At 44.3% G+C, this 16033-nt stretch overlaps 1 protein-coding gene across 4 annotated transcripts in view; it reads left to right on the top strand.

Annotated features, from left to right (window-relative positions):
* Nucleotides 1–16033, top strand: part of SLC4A4 (solute carrier family 4 member 4) — a 623315-nt gene that overhangs the window by 568111 nt on the left and 39171 nt on the right. For all 4 annotated transcript variants that reach the window (XM_069236872.1, XM_069236873.1, XM_069236870.1 and 1 more), the window contains exons 19-20: nt 2097–2275; nt 5511–5583. In XM_069236872.1, the coding sequence (XP_069092973.1) occupies nt 2097–2275; nt 5511–5583 (252 nt within the window). The remainder of the gene's footprint in view (nt 1–2096; nt 2276–5510; nt 5584–16033) is intronic.

The raw sequence follows: 16033 nt of genomic DNA on the forward strand, positions 1-16033 counted from the left end.
GGGAATGAAAAGACCAGACTTTGCTTTCTCCATCCTGCTTCCAAAGGTTCTCCAAAGGCTTGAACTGAGCTTGTCTCCTTTTAGAGGTCTCAGGGACATCAAAGACTTCATCTGCCAGCACCTGGGCTCTCTTTGTTGAGAGTCCTGACTCACCAAGTGGTGCTACATCCAGTCACTAGGCCCTTGGGAGTGAGTTATGGTCACCCAAGAAGAAACCAAGTACATCATCCCCAGAGCGACTTTGGAACTGCCGCCGCTGTCTGACTCCACGCCGCTGCCTGCACCGGAGCCGTGGTCCCCGCTGAGTGCAATGACCGCGACCAGTGGCACAGGCTTGATGCCGCTCCAGTGCCTCTGAAGTCCTGCCACAGCATGAGTCCTGAGTGCCATGTCCCCAACATCTGGGGCACCCGACTCCGCCACAACACCTGTGGCCCCATGGTATGTCCAGGCCACTGAAAAGTCAACGCATCGTGTCTTGACCCGCTGGATTCATCGACCCTGCCGGATCATAAGAAACCAATGCCTCGCCACTGACACCGCATCACCTCCCCTGCAACCATAAGGAACTGACAACTCACCTCACCTGCCTTGCAGTAAGGAACCAACACCTCACCTCCCCGGTAGCAGTAAGGCACCTACGCCACACCAGCTCCAGCAATGCCCAACCTCCCCATCTCCGTGCAACGTCTTTGTTTCCTCATCGTTTTCAAAGGTACTGTGCTTGGTGTTCTTGCAACTCTGTGACCGGCAGGCACTCCCTCACGAGTGGCGTCGGACTGTTGGGAATGACTCCGTCAAAAGGTTGTGATAGCCCCAGTTGGAGCTATTATCCGTCAAAGTGCCTTATTGATATTTAATCTTTAAATATTCTTATCTTTGCTTGTGTATGTTGGAATGTTGTAGTTTTGGTCTTGTACTGAGGTTAATATTGGCTATTTTTTTTTAATTGGTGTGGAGTACTTTTGTGGTGTTTTCACTATGTTAGTGTGTGTGTGTGTGTGTGTGTGTGTGTGTGTGTACACAAATACATTACACATTACCTCTGGGATAAGCCTGGCTGCTTGTGCCAAGCTACCAAGGGGGTGAGCAGAGGTTTTCTTAGCTCTGTAGCTCTCTTACCCTGGCTAGTGTGAGGGCCCCCACTTGGACAGGGTGCAACCCACTGCCAACTAGAGATCCTCTTTCTAACGTATGGTGACTTACTGAGTGCTCTACTCATTAGTGACCAAAGAGGCACTTTAATTTACATATCAGATCTACTGGCATTATCAATGCTTGCAAATTGTTGTCTTTCTGTATCAATATAGAAATCGGTATCACTGTTTAGGATGCATGGCGTGAAGCATCAGTTGTTCATTTTACTGTATTTCCACATCTGTCCCCCATAAACCTCCTACCTTTAGCATTTTAAGGGCAAGTCCTTCTAGGGTTCCTAATCAAATAAAACTTTGTTAAGGAAATCATTCAAATAAGCAAAAGTATATGCAAAGAGATTTAAAAGTTCTTGTTAACTGCTAAATAAGTATAAGAACTAATTGCATTCAGAGATCTAGTTGCTAAAAATAATGAAAAAAAAGCATTAAAAAAAGAACTACATTTTTATGACTATATATCTTAAAAGTGAGATACACAAAATTGATTTTTCACATTTTATAAGGCACTACCCATACATAACTTTAAAGGGCATTATTGAATTAATCAATGCGAAAGATTCCCAAGATTTTTATCCACGCTTTTAAAAAAAACCAATATTTTTTAGCTGTTTACTGCTTCGCTGTGTCGATTTGTAAGTAGAACAGTATCACTGAGTCGAATCTGATTACCCTAAGTACCGAACTAATTTGTCCTTTTGACAAGAATATATTTTAGATAACTGATTCCCTTTGAGCAGTGGACAGTTGATTAAAAAAACTGAGGTGGAGAATATTGCATGCTTTTGACGCAACAGCTATGACTCGCGTTGAAGTCTCCAGCTTTACAGAGATTATTAGTCTGTAGTGCAATCAATTTCTGGATCAAGAAGACACATTTTGTTCTTGAAGCTTTGCAGTATAACATGCCTCACCTTTGCTGTTTCTTGTTGTCCTGTATAGAAAGGCGCCGGCTACCACCTGGACCTCTTCTGGGTGGCGATTCTCATGGTAGTGTGCTCCTTCATGGGTTTGCCCTGGTATGTGGCTGCCACTGTGATCTCAATTGCACACATTGACAGCTTGAAGATGGAGACCGAGACCTCGGCACCTGGAGAGCAACCCAAGTTCCTGGGAGTGAGGTACGGCGAAGAGAACCAAAAACACTGAGCATGTTGTTCTTCTGTGAATGAAGTAAAATACTGCCTTCTCAGTATTAAAATAGCTGATTAACCCAGTCCATACTTTAACAAATTGCTCCAAAATTGTAAATATCCTCCTATCCTCTGACACTCTGTTCTTCACTCCCTTTCATTTATGTCAGGCTGTTGCTTGGTGGACCCTAAGCTGCAGTTGTTCTCTGTTTTTTTTCTTTCTATTCATTTTCTTTACAATACCTGCAAACATTTAAATGCACGTAATATCTGAAACAAATAAAATCACAGCATACATGTGAGAAATCTGAGTTGAGAGGGCCCAGAGGCAGTCAGAGGGTACAGGGCTCCAATTGGTGCAACTAGGGGCTTTCACCTCTTGGGCCTTACCACACTAAGGGCTAGATGTAGGTAGGTTTCCTTTTGCGAGTTGCAAATTGCGAGTCCCAGCGACTCGCAATTTGCAACTTGCAAAAGGAAATGCAGAAAGGTGTCTCAGACACCTTCTGCGACTCGCTATGGGGTCGCAAAGACCCACCTCATAAATATTTATGAGGTGGGTCGCAGTTTTCGACCCCATAGCGAGTCTAGGCACTTACGGGGATGGTGGCCTGCTGGAGACAGCAGACCACCATGTCCGTGACTGCTTTTAAATAAAGCAGTTTTTTTTTTTCTCTTTCCAGCCTGTTTTCCTTAAAGGAAAACGAGCTGCAAATAGAAAAAATACCGAAACCTTTTTGTTTCGTTTTTTTTCAGAGTAGGCAGTGGTCCATAGGACCACTGCCTGCTCTGAAAAAATATTTTTGTGAGCATTCACAAAGGGGAAGGGGTCCCATGGGGACCCCTTCCCGTTTGCGAATGAGTTACCATCCACTTCAAGTGGATGGTAACTGCGAGTTGATTTGCGACTGCTTTCGCGGTCATAAATCAACTCTACATTGCGGTGCGAGTCACAAATAGGAAGGGAACACCCCTTCCTACTTGCGAGTCGGATTCACATTTTGCTAGTCTGTACCGACTCGCAAAATGTGATTCTGCATCGCGTGAGGCCTTTTGCGCCTCGCAAACGGCGTTTTTCGCCGTTTGCGAAGCGCAAAAGGCTACCTACAACTGGCCCTAAGTGCTCCGGGACAGCAACTGGCAGTTTTGCTCATTTTGTGCACCCCTGAAGCACTGTGGTGTTATAGAACGGACTGCAGATGCTTGTACAGCTGCTTCTATAATACAGACACACACTTTAGACCGCTGCAATCTCCGAGGTGCATTTGTAATTTGTATGGGGGTGCCCCTGTACAAATGAGGAAACACTTTGCCTCTGCTCCCGTGCCATATTAAAGATGAGGGTGCTGAGGCAAAGAAGCGGTTGTGACGTGCACTGATGTGCTCACGTAGTCTTTTTGTACAGTCAGTGCATCCTACTGCAAATGCGGTCACTCACTGCACCCACCTGCAGGGGAATCTCTGCCCCTTTTCAAATGCCGGCCTGATGCTTCCTGCATAATGAAAGACTGACTAACAGCTTCAAACAGCCCGTCCACCTTTCTCTAATGCACTGTTCCTGTTCCATGTGAAGGCACAAATTCTCAGCCGCATAGACAACAGCACTTTTAATGTAATGAGGTGCACTGTCTCAGTCTGCTCCATATGCTCTGCTCTGAAGTATTTTTCAATGGAAATTAAATAAACTATAAAAATGAACAAAAATTGTCTGATAGTTAACTATAATAATTGAAGTGTCCAATTCACAAAACATATTGTACACCAAATAAACTTGATCTGCAAAAGGTTAAATTTGTGGTTGATAAGTTGCAATTTTGCACACCTGCTCTGGAAGCACAACATTTTGCACATGAAGAGAAAAAGAAACAAACTAAATGTTACATAGTGAGTGTTCTCTTCCTCTGTGTTTCGTTAAAAAGTACAAGTGCAATGGCCTAGCATTTTGCTTTACAGCCCAGAGCCGGGACTGCAGAGTGTCGGAGTTGCTGAGTACCAACACTGTCTAGTCTTGATTCCCCTGCATGCCTTTTTCCTCTATTCTACACTACCTGCCCCTTTATCTCACTCGTGTGGATTCCTATTCATCCCTGCTTTTTCCATTTGGCACTGAGTTGCCTTCCTTTTCTTCCTCCTCATATTTCCCTCCTTTTCTGCCTGTCCCTCTTTCCCAGTCTGAATCAATATCTGCTAATCAAAATTAAGGGCCTCATTTCAACCTTGGCGGTCTTTTTTCAAGACCGCCGAGGTACCGCTGTGCTGAAGACCACCAGTGCAGGCGGTTTTCCGCGCAGCATATCATGACTGCTGGCAGCCCTCCGTCCTTTTTCAGACGGAGAGCCGCCAGCAGCCATACTGGCGGTCGGCTGGGAAGTGGAGGCTGCATGTTGTGTGTGTGCATGGGGGTGTGAGTATGTAGAGGGGGTGTGTGAGTGCGTGTATGCATGTGGGGGGTGTGTTTTGTGTCTGGAAATTGTGTGCAGGTGGGTCTGTTTGCCTGTCTGTTTGTGTGCGGGTATGTGTTGTTGTAGTGTATGTGTGCGTGTACGGGGGGTGTGTGTCAATGTTGGGGTGGGAAGGGGGTCCTGCCGCCTTTGGGGGGTTGTATGGGGCTCAGGGGTGGGGGAGGGGGGTGGGGGAGACCCCTATCAGTGCCCAGGAAGGAATTCCCTGGCACTGATAGTGCCTATCGCCATGGATTTCATGGCGGTTACAAACCACAAGAAATCCAGGGCGGTATGCAGGGTCCTGATACCGCCGGCAGTCTGGTGACGGCTGCCGGGCTGGAGACTGAAGTCACCAGCCCAGCGGTCGTCACCGCCCTGGCGGTCGGAGTGGAGAAGTGGCAAATGACCATGGCGGTAACTGCCATGGTCATAATTCCATTTATTTTCGCCGGCCTGTTGGCGGTATAAGCGCCACTTCTCCCCCCGCCCGCCAGGGTCGTAATGAGGGCCTAAGCCTTATACTCACAAGTGAGTTCTCGTGCCCCCCCCAACCTCCACCACCACCAGACACACACACACTTTCAACCACTGGCACACATTAAGCACTGCTGTTTTCACTACTGGTCAAACCACAAAGTGAGACCTGTTTCAATGTGAGTACAGTTGAAATCCCTGTTTGTTCATGGTTCACTCACTTCCTCTTGAGTTTGAAGTATAATGTTACTCGAGACATCAGTAGACATTTTAACATAGATGATAACAGTGTGATTTATTTTCAGGGAACAAAGAGTGACTGGGACTGTGGTATTCCTCCTTACCGGTGTGTCTGTCTTCATGGCTCCTATACTGAAGGTAAATGTTGAACGTGGTTTAGTCATTGTTCAAGAACCAGTGTTGTTTGCATACTGTAATCATATCTGCAGTGGGTGTGCCCCTGTTCAGGTATTCCTTGCACAAATTAATACCTCTACAGCCTCCACCATTTTAACATGCGTTGTGAGGGAGACGGCAATGCATACTAATGATCTAGGTATGAATGGTCTGCCTATTACATGATAAATTACTACATGTATTGCTATAAGGCTTCCCGTTGTCCAATTTTTCAGATTTTCACAGATAAATACAGACAGAAAACTATTTGTTTCCCTGCCTGTAAACATTTTTGACTGTGGAACATATGGAAAATGTGTCTTCTTTGGAGTTATTACCAATGCTGCCAGTCCAACTACTGTGCAAACTAACATACAAAAAGGGGACAATGGGCCAGGTGTACTAAGCATTTTAACTGTTGCAAATGCTCCAATTTGACATTTACAGCCACTCAAATACTTTTTGTTATGTACTAATCACTTTTTAGGAGTCAGAAACGTTTTTTCCGACTCCAAAAATGGGATTGTGAATGGATACAAGATGCTTTTATCTGGAGGGGGCGTGTTATAGGCATCCCTTCCAAATACCAATTTGTTATCTAATGTGTCACCATCTTCTGACCGATTTCGGGTCCCAAAACATTGATATTTTACCGACACCCAAAAGCAGGTGGTAATGTATTTGCAAAAGTGAAGGGGTTCCCTTGCGACTCTTTCCTCTTCTTAGAGTGTAAAAGGAAAAATTTTTGAAGAGTAGGCCTTGGACCACTGCCAACTTTAAACAAACAACAAAAAGCAATCTTTTCTTTTTGAATGCAGTCCTGATTCCGATAAGAAAATAAGCTGCATTTGTTTTTCAAAAAAGTTTGATTTATTAAAATACAATCCAAGACATGATAGTCTGCTGAACACAATAGGCCACCATTCCTGTGATGGCTTCCAATTGTAGTGAGTCGCAATTTACGAGCTACCTCACTATTATTCATGAGGTAGGTCGGATTCTGATCCACTACAATTCAGGTTTTTAATTACCACTATTATTACATAAATAACTTCTTCTCAAAAATACTAGTCACAGGGTTTTCTATTGAAGCTATAAATATCTGCAGAAATGCATGTTTTATACTACAATGCTAATGTTTTCCTGTGAGAGTATAGCGTAGGAGCGGTGCATTGTATATGTCTTCTTGTAGCATAAAACATCAGGCAGAGTTCCACTGATCCCTATCAGTTGGATAAAAGTAGCAACATACTACGTAAGACTTCATTTTTCACAAAACTCAAAAAATTCAATAAATATGAATAAGTACAGTTAGAAAAGTTTTAAAAATGAATACCATAAAAGTTGGAGCAATAATTGTATAGCACAAACTTAACTGAGGAGCAGATGAGCACCGTACATCATATGGGGTTTTGGGAGATCATGCCAGGCCACATACATCACATGGGGATTTACATCTTTGAATAATACTATTACATTAGACATATTTACAAATGTTTGACAAGTATTTCATTTTTAGGCATGGGGAAGGTATACCATTTGACCAGCCGAGCATCATACAATTGCTGAGGCCGCGCAACTGCTTAGTTACTAGGCCACAACTCTTCTAGTGCTGAAGTAGGTCTATGGATAGATGTGCAAACAACGAGTTTAGCACCTCAGGTGGAACTCAGCTGGAAATATCAAGGGGATTTAACAGTAATCTTCACTACTCCTAGTCCCATTTTTGTTTGTCACAGTCCAGGAAGATAGGATTTTCAGCTCACAAAATATTTACTGATTTTGTTACCTTTCCTCCCAATGGATGCTGCAAGAGGGGTTACAAATCCAGAAACTTGATGAGCATACATTAACTCCAGCAACCTGTAAAAACTGTCACAGAGAAGAGCCTCTATGGAGGTAGCAATTAGTGGTGAGTAACCTAGGCTTAACCTCTGCTGTGGGCCTTTCCTTATACCAAAGTCAAAAGTTACTTTGTACAGAAATACCAAAGCTTTAAAAACATTGATAAAAACATATTAAGAAAATAATAAATAGCGCGATCTCGATTAATGCCTCCACACACTATATATGCAACTGTCAAATTAACCTGCACACCCCTACTTCATCAGATTGACCATAATAAATTTTCCTACTATGGGAATAGTAAGAACATCTCAAAAACAGTCATATAATAAAGTGCAGGGTGCATATAAAAAATAAAACAGACTCATATTACATTAAGCAATTTCTATAGCCTTAATGAGGAAGCTAGGAAACATGCAATGGCATAAGTTGTATAACCATCCGGAAGTAGTTGGAAAAACATCAGGGCGGGCCTCGTCTGTACAATGTTCAAAGATTTCAGCAATGGGAATAAAAACATCCTACGAGGAATTTCATAAAAACTACAAAAAATGAAGTGCAGCAAATCAATCTTGTGGGGAAAAAGTATCATAAGTGCAGGGGCTCAGCTTATGGCTTCAAGACACAGGTTTTGGGTAAGTGGTACTGATTAAATCTAAATCTGGTTAGGAGAAAGCAATGGGGGAGATTAGGAGAATTAAGCAAGTAAGGTTGAATGCTGGAGCATGTCACAAGCAAAGTGTGTCCACAAAAAAGATTTTTTTAAAGCTCAGTAGCCTTCCTTTCCATTTTTCTCCACAACAAGAAATGTATCTGAGTCCATACAATGTCTGCCTTCATTATAGAAAGAGGCAACTCAAACAGGGCATGCATCCCAAGTTTCGCAAGTGTCTCTAATATACTTTAGCCACCTAATTGATCTCCCGCCATAAGGGTCCAGATATTCCTTAATGATCTCTCTCCCTAACTTATTTTCAGTGCACACCCAAAAAGTCAGCCATCTAACCAACTGGCGAAGGGCACTAAGGTCTGATAGAAATGATAACCCTAGTTCCTCATGAACTATAAATGGTGATGTAGAGGCCAGAACAGCGAGAAGGCGCTGGCAACAACCATTCTCAGCCAATTGAAGTTCCTTAATGTTAGTATAGCCCCATACATCACTGCCATAAGTAACCACAGAGACAGATTTTGCCTGATATATCTTCAACAGAGCAGCAAGTTGCTTACTGCCTATTCTTGCCAAAAAAGAAAACAAAGCACCAATAGTTTTTAATAAGGCGATCTTCTTTGCTTTCCCCAGAGGGCCCCACGCGGTTTGATCATCAAAAACAATGCCCAAATAAGTATATGTGTGGACCCTGGACAACCTATTGTCCTGCATATGAAATTATATTGACCTGGACTTCTTGGGGCCCAGCACCATCACCTGCCATTTTCTGTAGTTAGTAAAAAGATCTATATTATCCATAAATCCTTCAAAACCATCAAGTAAAGACTGAACCCCCAGGGCTGTCCTTCCCAATAATACAGTACCATGTGCATACAATAGTGCAGGGATCTGGTGAGAACCTATTTGCAGGCAATCCACTGGGTTATCCAACAACCTGGCCCCAAGGTCATTCATGTACAACGTGAACCAAAAAGGGGCTAACATAGAACCTTCTCTTACTCCACTCTTCGATCTAAAAGAGCCAGCCAAAGCCCTGTTCGTATTATGGAGCACTTCCGTCCTCATATCTCTGTGTAATTCAGCAAAAAAAAACAACAATAGCCACATAAGTACCCATGTCCAGGAGAAGCTGCCATAGTTTCGACCTGTTGACCTTATCAAAGAAGGAGGATAAGTCCATGTAAGCTACAAACAAAGATACAGGTTTGGCTGCAATTTATTTGTTGATCAGCATATAAGAGTTAAGACACTGATCACATGTGCATAAATCTGGCTAAAAACCGTACTGGAGATCTGACCCATCCCCTGCCCAAAACATAGCCCTTTCAAGGATCACCCTGCTCAATACCTTCACAACCGTATCTATCAGTGAGATGGGCCTGTAACAACTTGAGAGAGCGCTTGTGCTGTTCTTTTAAACGGGAATAATAATGGACTCGGACAAAGAACGCAGAGTCCCTGTCTGAAGAGTAAATAGTCTGGGTAAGATAGGGGCCCAGAGACTAGGTGATAACTTAAACAGGTCAGTGAGGACCCCATCCGGGTCAGGGACTTTATGGCTTATCATCCCAATGATGGCCTTCTCAACCTCATTAGAATAACAAATTAAGCTGTTCTTATCATGGAGTACTACCATATCTGGTGGCTTAACCAGACCAACGTTATTCTCAATACCATAAATACTCTCAAAATGCTCAACCCAAAACTACAGGATAATATGAGAGGAAGACACATGGGCTCCGTCATCACCAAAAAGTGAACAATTGACTACCTCTCAAAATTGACCACTATCCTCCTCATTAGACATCTCCAGCAGGTAAGCCAAGGCAGACTCCCTAAGTTCCCTTTTTCTCCCATTGATCCCCTGCTTATAGGCTATATGCCTAGAGGACATAAGGCAACGATCTTTAGGGTTGGCTTTGAGCGTGGGCATTAATACTTTGTGGCTAAGGGAACATTCTTTGTTGAACTATCTAGGTTTGTTATTAATAAACCTTTTGGGAGAAAGGGTCATTCTGGAACAAACATCAGCTTGTATCACCTGGAATGTACTCAAAAAAGCACCATCATCCAGCTTGTCCCCTAAATAACTTTCAAAATCGCTAGCTTTGGCGACAACAAGAGTCCTCATCAAACCATCAGGGACAATATTCACCCATTTTAATCTTCCCTGATCTACAACTTTGCCATGCAACTGAAATGTGATTCTTTGGACAGGGGGACAGGAAAAAAGGCTGCGAATGTCAACAACAATGCAAACATGGTCACTAAAACCAGAAATACTAATATCAAAAGAACCAAGCAAATTCCACAAAGGGGTTGAACAAAAAACATTATCCGCTATGGAATTTGCACCATGACCTACAAAGGTCGGGTGGAAATTGCCATTAACATCAAAAAGATGACTCAGTCATAACACATTCTAGATTAAACTTGACTAAAATATTGTTTAAACAACCACTTGCCTGTCCATGCTCAAGGTGCAAGATTTTATCACCATGCATATAATCAAATGGAAACATTAAAGTCTCCCAATAGAATCATACCAGCACTGACATCTTCCTTGGGTGTAAAACCATCCACCACAGTTGATAAAAATGAGATAGCTTTCACATGAGAAGAAAATGTAGCCAATTGTTCGACCCTGCAACCTAGAGACAGAGAGACCAGCGTTAACAGGCCACCTTTGGGCCTGCCCCTAGGAGAGGGCACAGCAGGGTTAAAAAGGACTTGTAACCATCCAGAAAAAAAAACAGTCTCCCATGTTTCTTGAATGCAAATTATGGAAAATGTTTTAAGATTAATAAACCAATCTGGATTAAATATTTTGCCTCTCACCCCAGTCACATTCCAGGATGCTAAATTCAAAAACCAAGCAGCAATGCCATTATTCAATAATGTAGGGATCTCTGATAAAACAATGGGAAGGATTGCCCCATGACAATCCGGACCCCACTCCCTGTTATTACTATTACTACTACACACACTACACCCTAATTTGGGGTTCTCAGGGGCTTCATGCTAAGAGGCCCTAGAGTCTGACAAAACGGGTAATAGACTATCAGGTACTGTCACAGGCTGACCCAAGCTCAGTGTGGCTGTAACCAGGGGGTGAGCGAGTCAATCCGCAGCATCCAACCCTAACATCTCGAACCTGTTAGATGTTGGTAGTGCAAACACATAAATATCAGGTTGCCTCCCAATAATATTCTGATGACATTTAGAACTCACATCAAGCCGAACCAAAATTGGAGCAAAAGCCAGCCGATAAAAAAAAACCAATGATAGATGCTGGATAGATGATGCACAGACCATTGAATTGGCAAGATTTAGAAACACCAGGACAACACCCCTGCAATCAAAATTAATTCAGTACAATCCCCAGCCCAATCTTTAGAGGAAGGTCCAACCAATCAACCCTCCTGGCCATTATGACCCTGTTTGCCAGGTGATAGCCTTCTGGCCCAAGTGGGACAACCAGTAGGTCACTCTGTTCTTTAGGGCACAGTATTCTTCCCTTGCGCCAGTCTTCAGTAACAAGATTCCAGTGAGTACTATAACATAGGGGGCTGAGGCAGGGCGGGAGAGAAATTTAGGGTGACAAACGCAGAGGAGTTAAATAACATTTAGTTTTCTTTCTATTTACCCCCTCCTCCCATCCCAAATGAGGCTTCTCAGCTGCCCCATCTTTTACCTCCCTTGGAGGTGTTGCAGATTTCCATGTCACTGGGTATCTAGGGTGTCAGAGTGAGTGGCATCATTTTCAAAAGAAACCCTGATATTGCTCATATCATTCAGGTGTGATGGGGTCCAATGCTTGGCGTCCACCGCAGACAGCACCTGCTCCCAGCGATCCTTTGGGACCTCCTTCCCAAACTTTACAAGGTCCAGGCTCTTAACATCCAAATCACGACCCCTGCTGAAAAAATAGTTTTACAGAAGAGCAACAAATGATTTAAACTAGTCTCAATTGATAGCCGCTGCCTCAACTAGGGACTGCAGCAGTGGAGCAAGTTAATTTATGTTTGTATTGGAGAAATTGTCATTGGATAACCTTTGACTACCACTCTTCATAGACGCTTGTAGTATTGTTTTCTTCTTTGATTTAAACCCTGGGCAGTTTGTCAGCATACCTACTTTCCTTCCTTTCCTGCGTTTAGGAGCAGGGGACCACAGGCAGTGGGTGAATTCCCAGCCTCTACCACTGCCGGCGAATAATGGATGTCAGCAGTAACAGTCAAAACAGTGGCTGAATTCATAGAGCTAAGACCTCCTTCAGCTATCTGCCCATTAGAGCCCAACAGGGGAGTGTAGACATGTTGAACTGCAGTAGTTACTATAGAGTTATTTGGGGAGGTAGAGATGGATCGAATACCCAACCTCTCCTTGCAGGTATTAATTTCATCATTAATCGCCCCAGCCACTGTGGTTAAATACGAAAAAATGGATCATCTACGGTGGCCATTCCCTACAATATCCTTCATGGATTCCCCTTCAAGTGTTTTTCCAGCATCCGAGATGGTTGCCTTACGTTTGCCCATTTTACAAAAGTCACCAACCAGTATACAAAGTTAGTTCTCCTATAAGTCCACAGCCACGGATGCTGTTGCCAAAACTACTGAGGTCCCGGGAGTAATAAGGTAAGACCCAACAGTGAAGAGAAGAATTTAATACTTCCTGAGCATCAGAATAATTTAAACAAGTCCCAGAGCTAAACCCCAGGGGTGGTGGCCAAGCCTGGCTACTTCGGGTGAAGACGGGCCTGGTCTTGGCCCATGTGCATATCACCTGCGTCCTGTGCCACGGTAGGTGGAGGGCACTTGTACAGCACGCAGTGCGGGGGAATTGAGCGTAGCAGCCCCTTCTCCTCACAGAGTCTTGTGGGAAATGAAGTCCCCAGCAGCAACACCACCAACACCAAATGTTGCATGTCGCAGAAGATGGAGGGCGCTTTTACAGTGCAAAGCATGGGGGAAGCGGATGGAGAAGCCCCTCCTTCTCACAGCGTCTTGTGGGAGATGAAGTCCCTAACAGCAAAACTATCAGCACCAAACGTCCCGCGCTGCAGTAGATGAAGGATGCTTTTACAGCGCACGATGCAAGGGAATTGGATGGAGCAGCTCCCTCACAGGGTCTTGTGGGACACGATGTCCCCAGCAGCAACACCACCAGCACCAAACGTCCCACACTGTAGTAGGTGAAGGATGCTTTTACAGTGCACGTGCGGGGAATTGGATGGAGCAGCCCTCCTCCTCATAGGGAATTGTGGGACACGAAGTCCCCAGCATCAACACCACTAGCACCAACCGTCCTGCGCTGCGGTAGGTGAAGGATGCTTTTACAGCGCACGGTGCGGGGGAATTGGATGGAGCAGCCCCTCCTCCTCACAGGGTCTTGTGGGACACGAGGTCCCCAGCAGCAACACCACCAGCACCAAACGTCCCACGCTGCGGTAGATGAAGGATGCTTTTACAGCGCACAGTGTGGGGGAATTGGATGGAGCAGCCCCTTCTCCTCACAGGGTCTTGTGGGACATGAAGTCCCCAGCACCAACACCACCGGCACCAAACCAAACATATCTTTATTTTCTTCAGTCATGGTGCCACGAGGGGTGGCCCCGTCAAGCCTCCTCCGATCTCCAATGCGCTTCAATGGGCCTGCCCTTGGCCCGGGAACAGCCAGGGTACTGCCCGCTCTGTACAATAATACATTTTCTTAAAAGGGATGCTTGGCATTGATGGTTCTAGGGCCTTTCTCTACAGCAACCTAGAGCAGTATGGGGCAGGTAGTCCCTGATGGTCCAGTACAGCAAAACAGAGCATTCCTTACCAGTCCTTGCTGATGAGGAATACCAAATCAGGCATCCTTTCCCAGTCAATGAACAAAATACCCTAACAGCCCTCCTATTACGATACTGGGTGAAATGCATGACTCCCTACAGTTACCTGCTGATGTCAAAGCACCAGTCCCAACATGTACAAAACACATGCATTTCATTCCTAAACATCAGTGACAAACAAAGAGTGAGCAGATGCCAAGTGGCACCCTGTAGCACATCCAAAAGGAAGGCCCTATGTCTCACCACACGTGTCTTCCATTTCTGTAATGGACTGTACTCGAAAGCTATTGCTGAAATGATATACACAAAATATAATGCTGGATCGATGTTGAAACAATGGGTAGACAGATATTGTGGGACATTTCCATCATTGACCAGAAGACAGGTAGGAAACAAACAGACTGTCCTATCATCTACAGAGTATGGGGTTCTCTTAAAAAGATAGTAGTGCCCACTATATATGCTCCCCATCACCAAGGTCGTAATAGAACAAAAATGAAGGATAATCTGTAGGGATCTGCAAATGCATGGTGCAACCGTGAGGAGTAAACCTGTGTCTAGGTGTAGAACCCCAAAATCCATAAGGGGCACAAATCAAAGGATGCACCCACTTAGGTTCCTCTGCCTCTAACTGTGGCAGTCATGTAGTGTAAAGCTACTTCTTTCAAAAACATTAAGTAGCAGACTACTAGGGTGGAAACTGTCAGAAACTAGATTATTAGTTGGGGGTGGGTGAATACATACCTCAAGGAATAATCACAATCCTTTTCAAGATGAACCCTCTAACTCACTAAATTAACATGAGCTCAACCTCCTGGCCACCATGACACAGAGCAGACCACTTAATTTAGGGCAATGTGTAAAGTAATTATGCAGTGGCAAACCAGTAATTAAGTCAAAATGAAAAATAATAAAAATACCAAGCCAAACTAAACAAATAGAGTAAAATTTAGTTAGTGACACCAAAATGATAAACATCCAATAAGGGGAATCAGAGATATGGTTTTTTTAACGTTTTAAGTGGAAATAGTGCAAAAATTCACAAAGTGCCAGTGTTGGTCAGTGGTCATGATAGACTGGGAACTAGGCACAATTTGAGGCTAATCACAATGGAGTTTGAGTCAGACGCACCAACTAGGTTCATAATGGTCAAAAATGTTGCCATATTACTCAACCTTTTAGGTCCAAGTCAGCAACAGGAGTAACCAAGTACTTCAGGGTAGGCAGTTAGTGACTCATAAGGTGTCAGGGAGAAGCCAACAGCAGGGTCCAGTGCAGGTGCAGTTGCCTCTGGTCAACTGGATACTTCTTGTTGTCTCCCTGTAGCCAAATTAGAGGTCATATAGCTGACCCGTGGAGTCCACATATTTTGCCTAGGAACAGGTAGAAGCAGGTCCTGTCCTTCAGGGCTTTTCTCAGGTCACAGACAGTAGGGTCTAGTCCTACTCTGATCTTACACGGGTCCACAAAATGTTCTAAAGTGGGTGCCTGGAGGTGCCACATTTATGCCTGGGACCAGCTAGTGGATGGGTGTGACTTTTGGGCAAGTCCTAACCCATGAGGTAAAAGTTCCTGGTGCCACCCCTACCCACGTTTTCAGTAGTTCTTGTTTGCCTTACCACAAGCACCCCCAAAATGTTGTGTGTCAGGGCATTTTCAAGACTCTATGAGAGCTGAGGGTGTATGGGGATGTACTGTGGTTATCCTAGTGCCTACCCACATTTAAAACTAAAATGCAGTTTGAAGCAGACATTGTACCCATAACAAACCCGGAGACAGCAGTCTAGTAGGACAAAAGCAGGGTCTTCAGCAACCAGTCAGATGGCACAAAAATCATCTTGCCATCCTTTTCTCACCTTTTCAAGTGTGTCTCAGGTGTTATACGTGGCTCAACAGTCTTGACGAGCAGGATGTCACATTGTAGTGCCAAAAAGGATACCCACACTCTCCACCCTGGATATTCTGTGGAGTTCATATGAGTCATCTCTTCCCATTCAAGGCAGCTACGGCTGGCATTAGGGCAGTGCGAGTGGTGCGGTCGCACCGGGCGATGACCTGGATGGGGGGCGCTGACC

Source organism: Pleurodeles waltl, chromosome 1_2 (assembly GCF_031143425.1).
Source record: "Pleurodeles waltl isolate 20211129_DDA chromosome 1_2, aPleWal1.hap1.20221129, whole genome shotgun sequence".
Lineage (NCBI taxonomy): Eukaryota > Metazoa > Chordata > Amphibia > Caudata > Salamandridae > Pleurodeles > Pleurodeles waltl.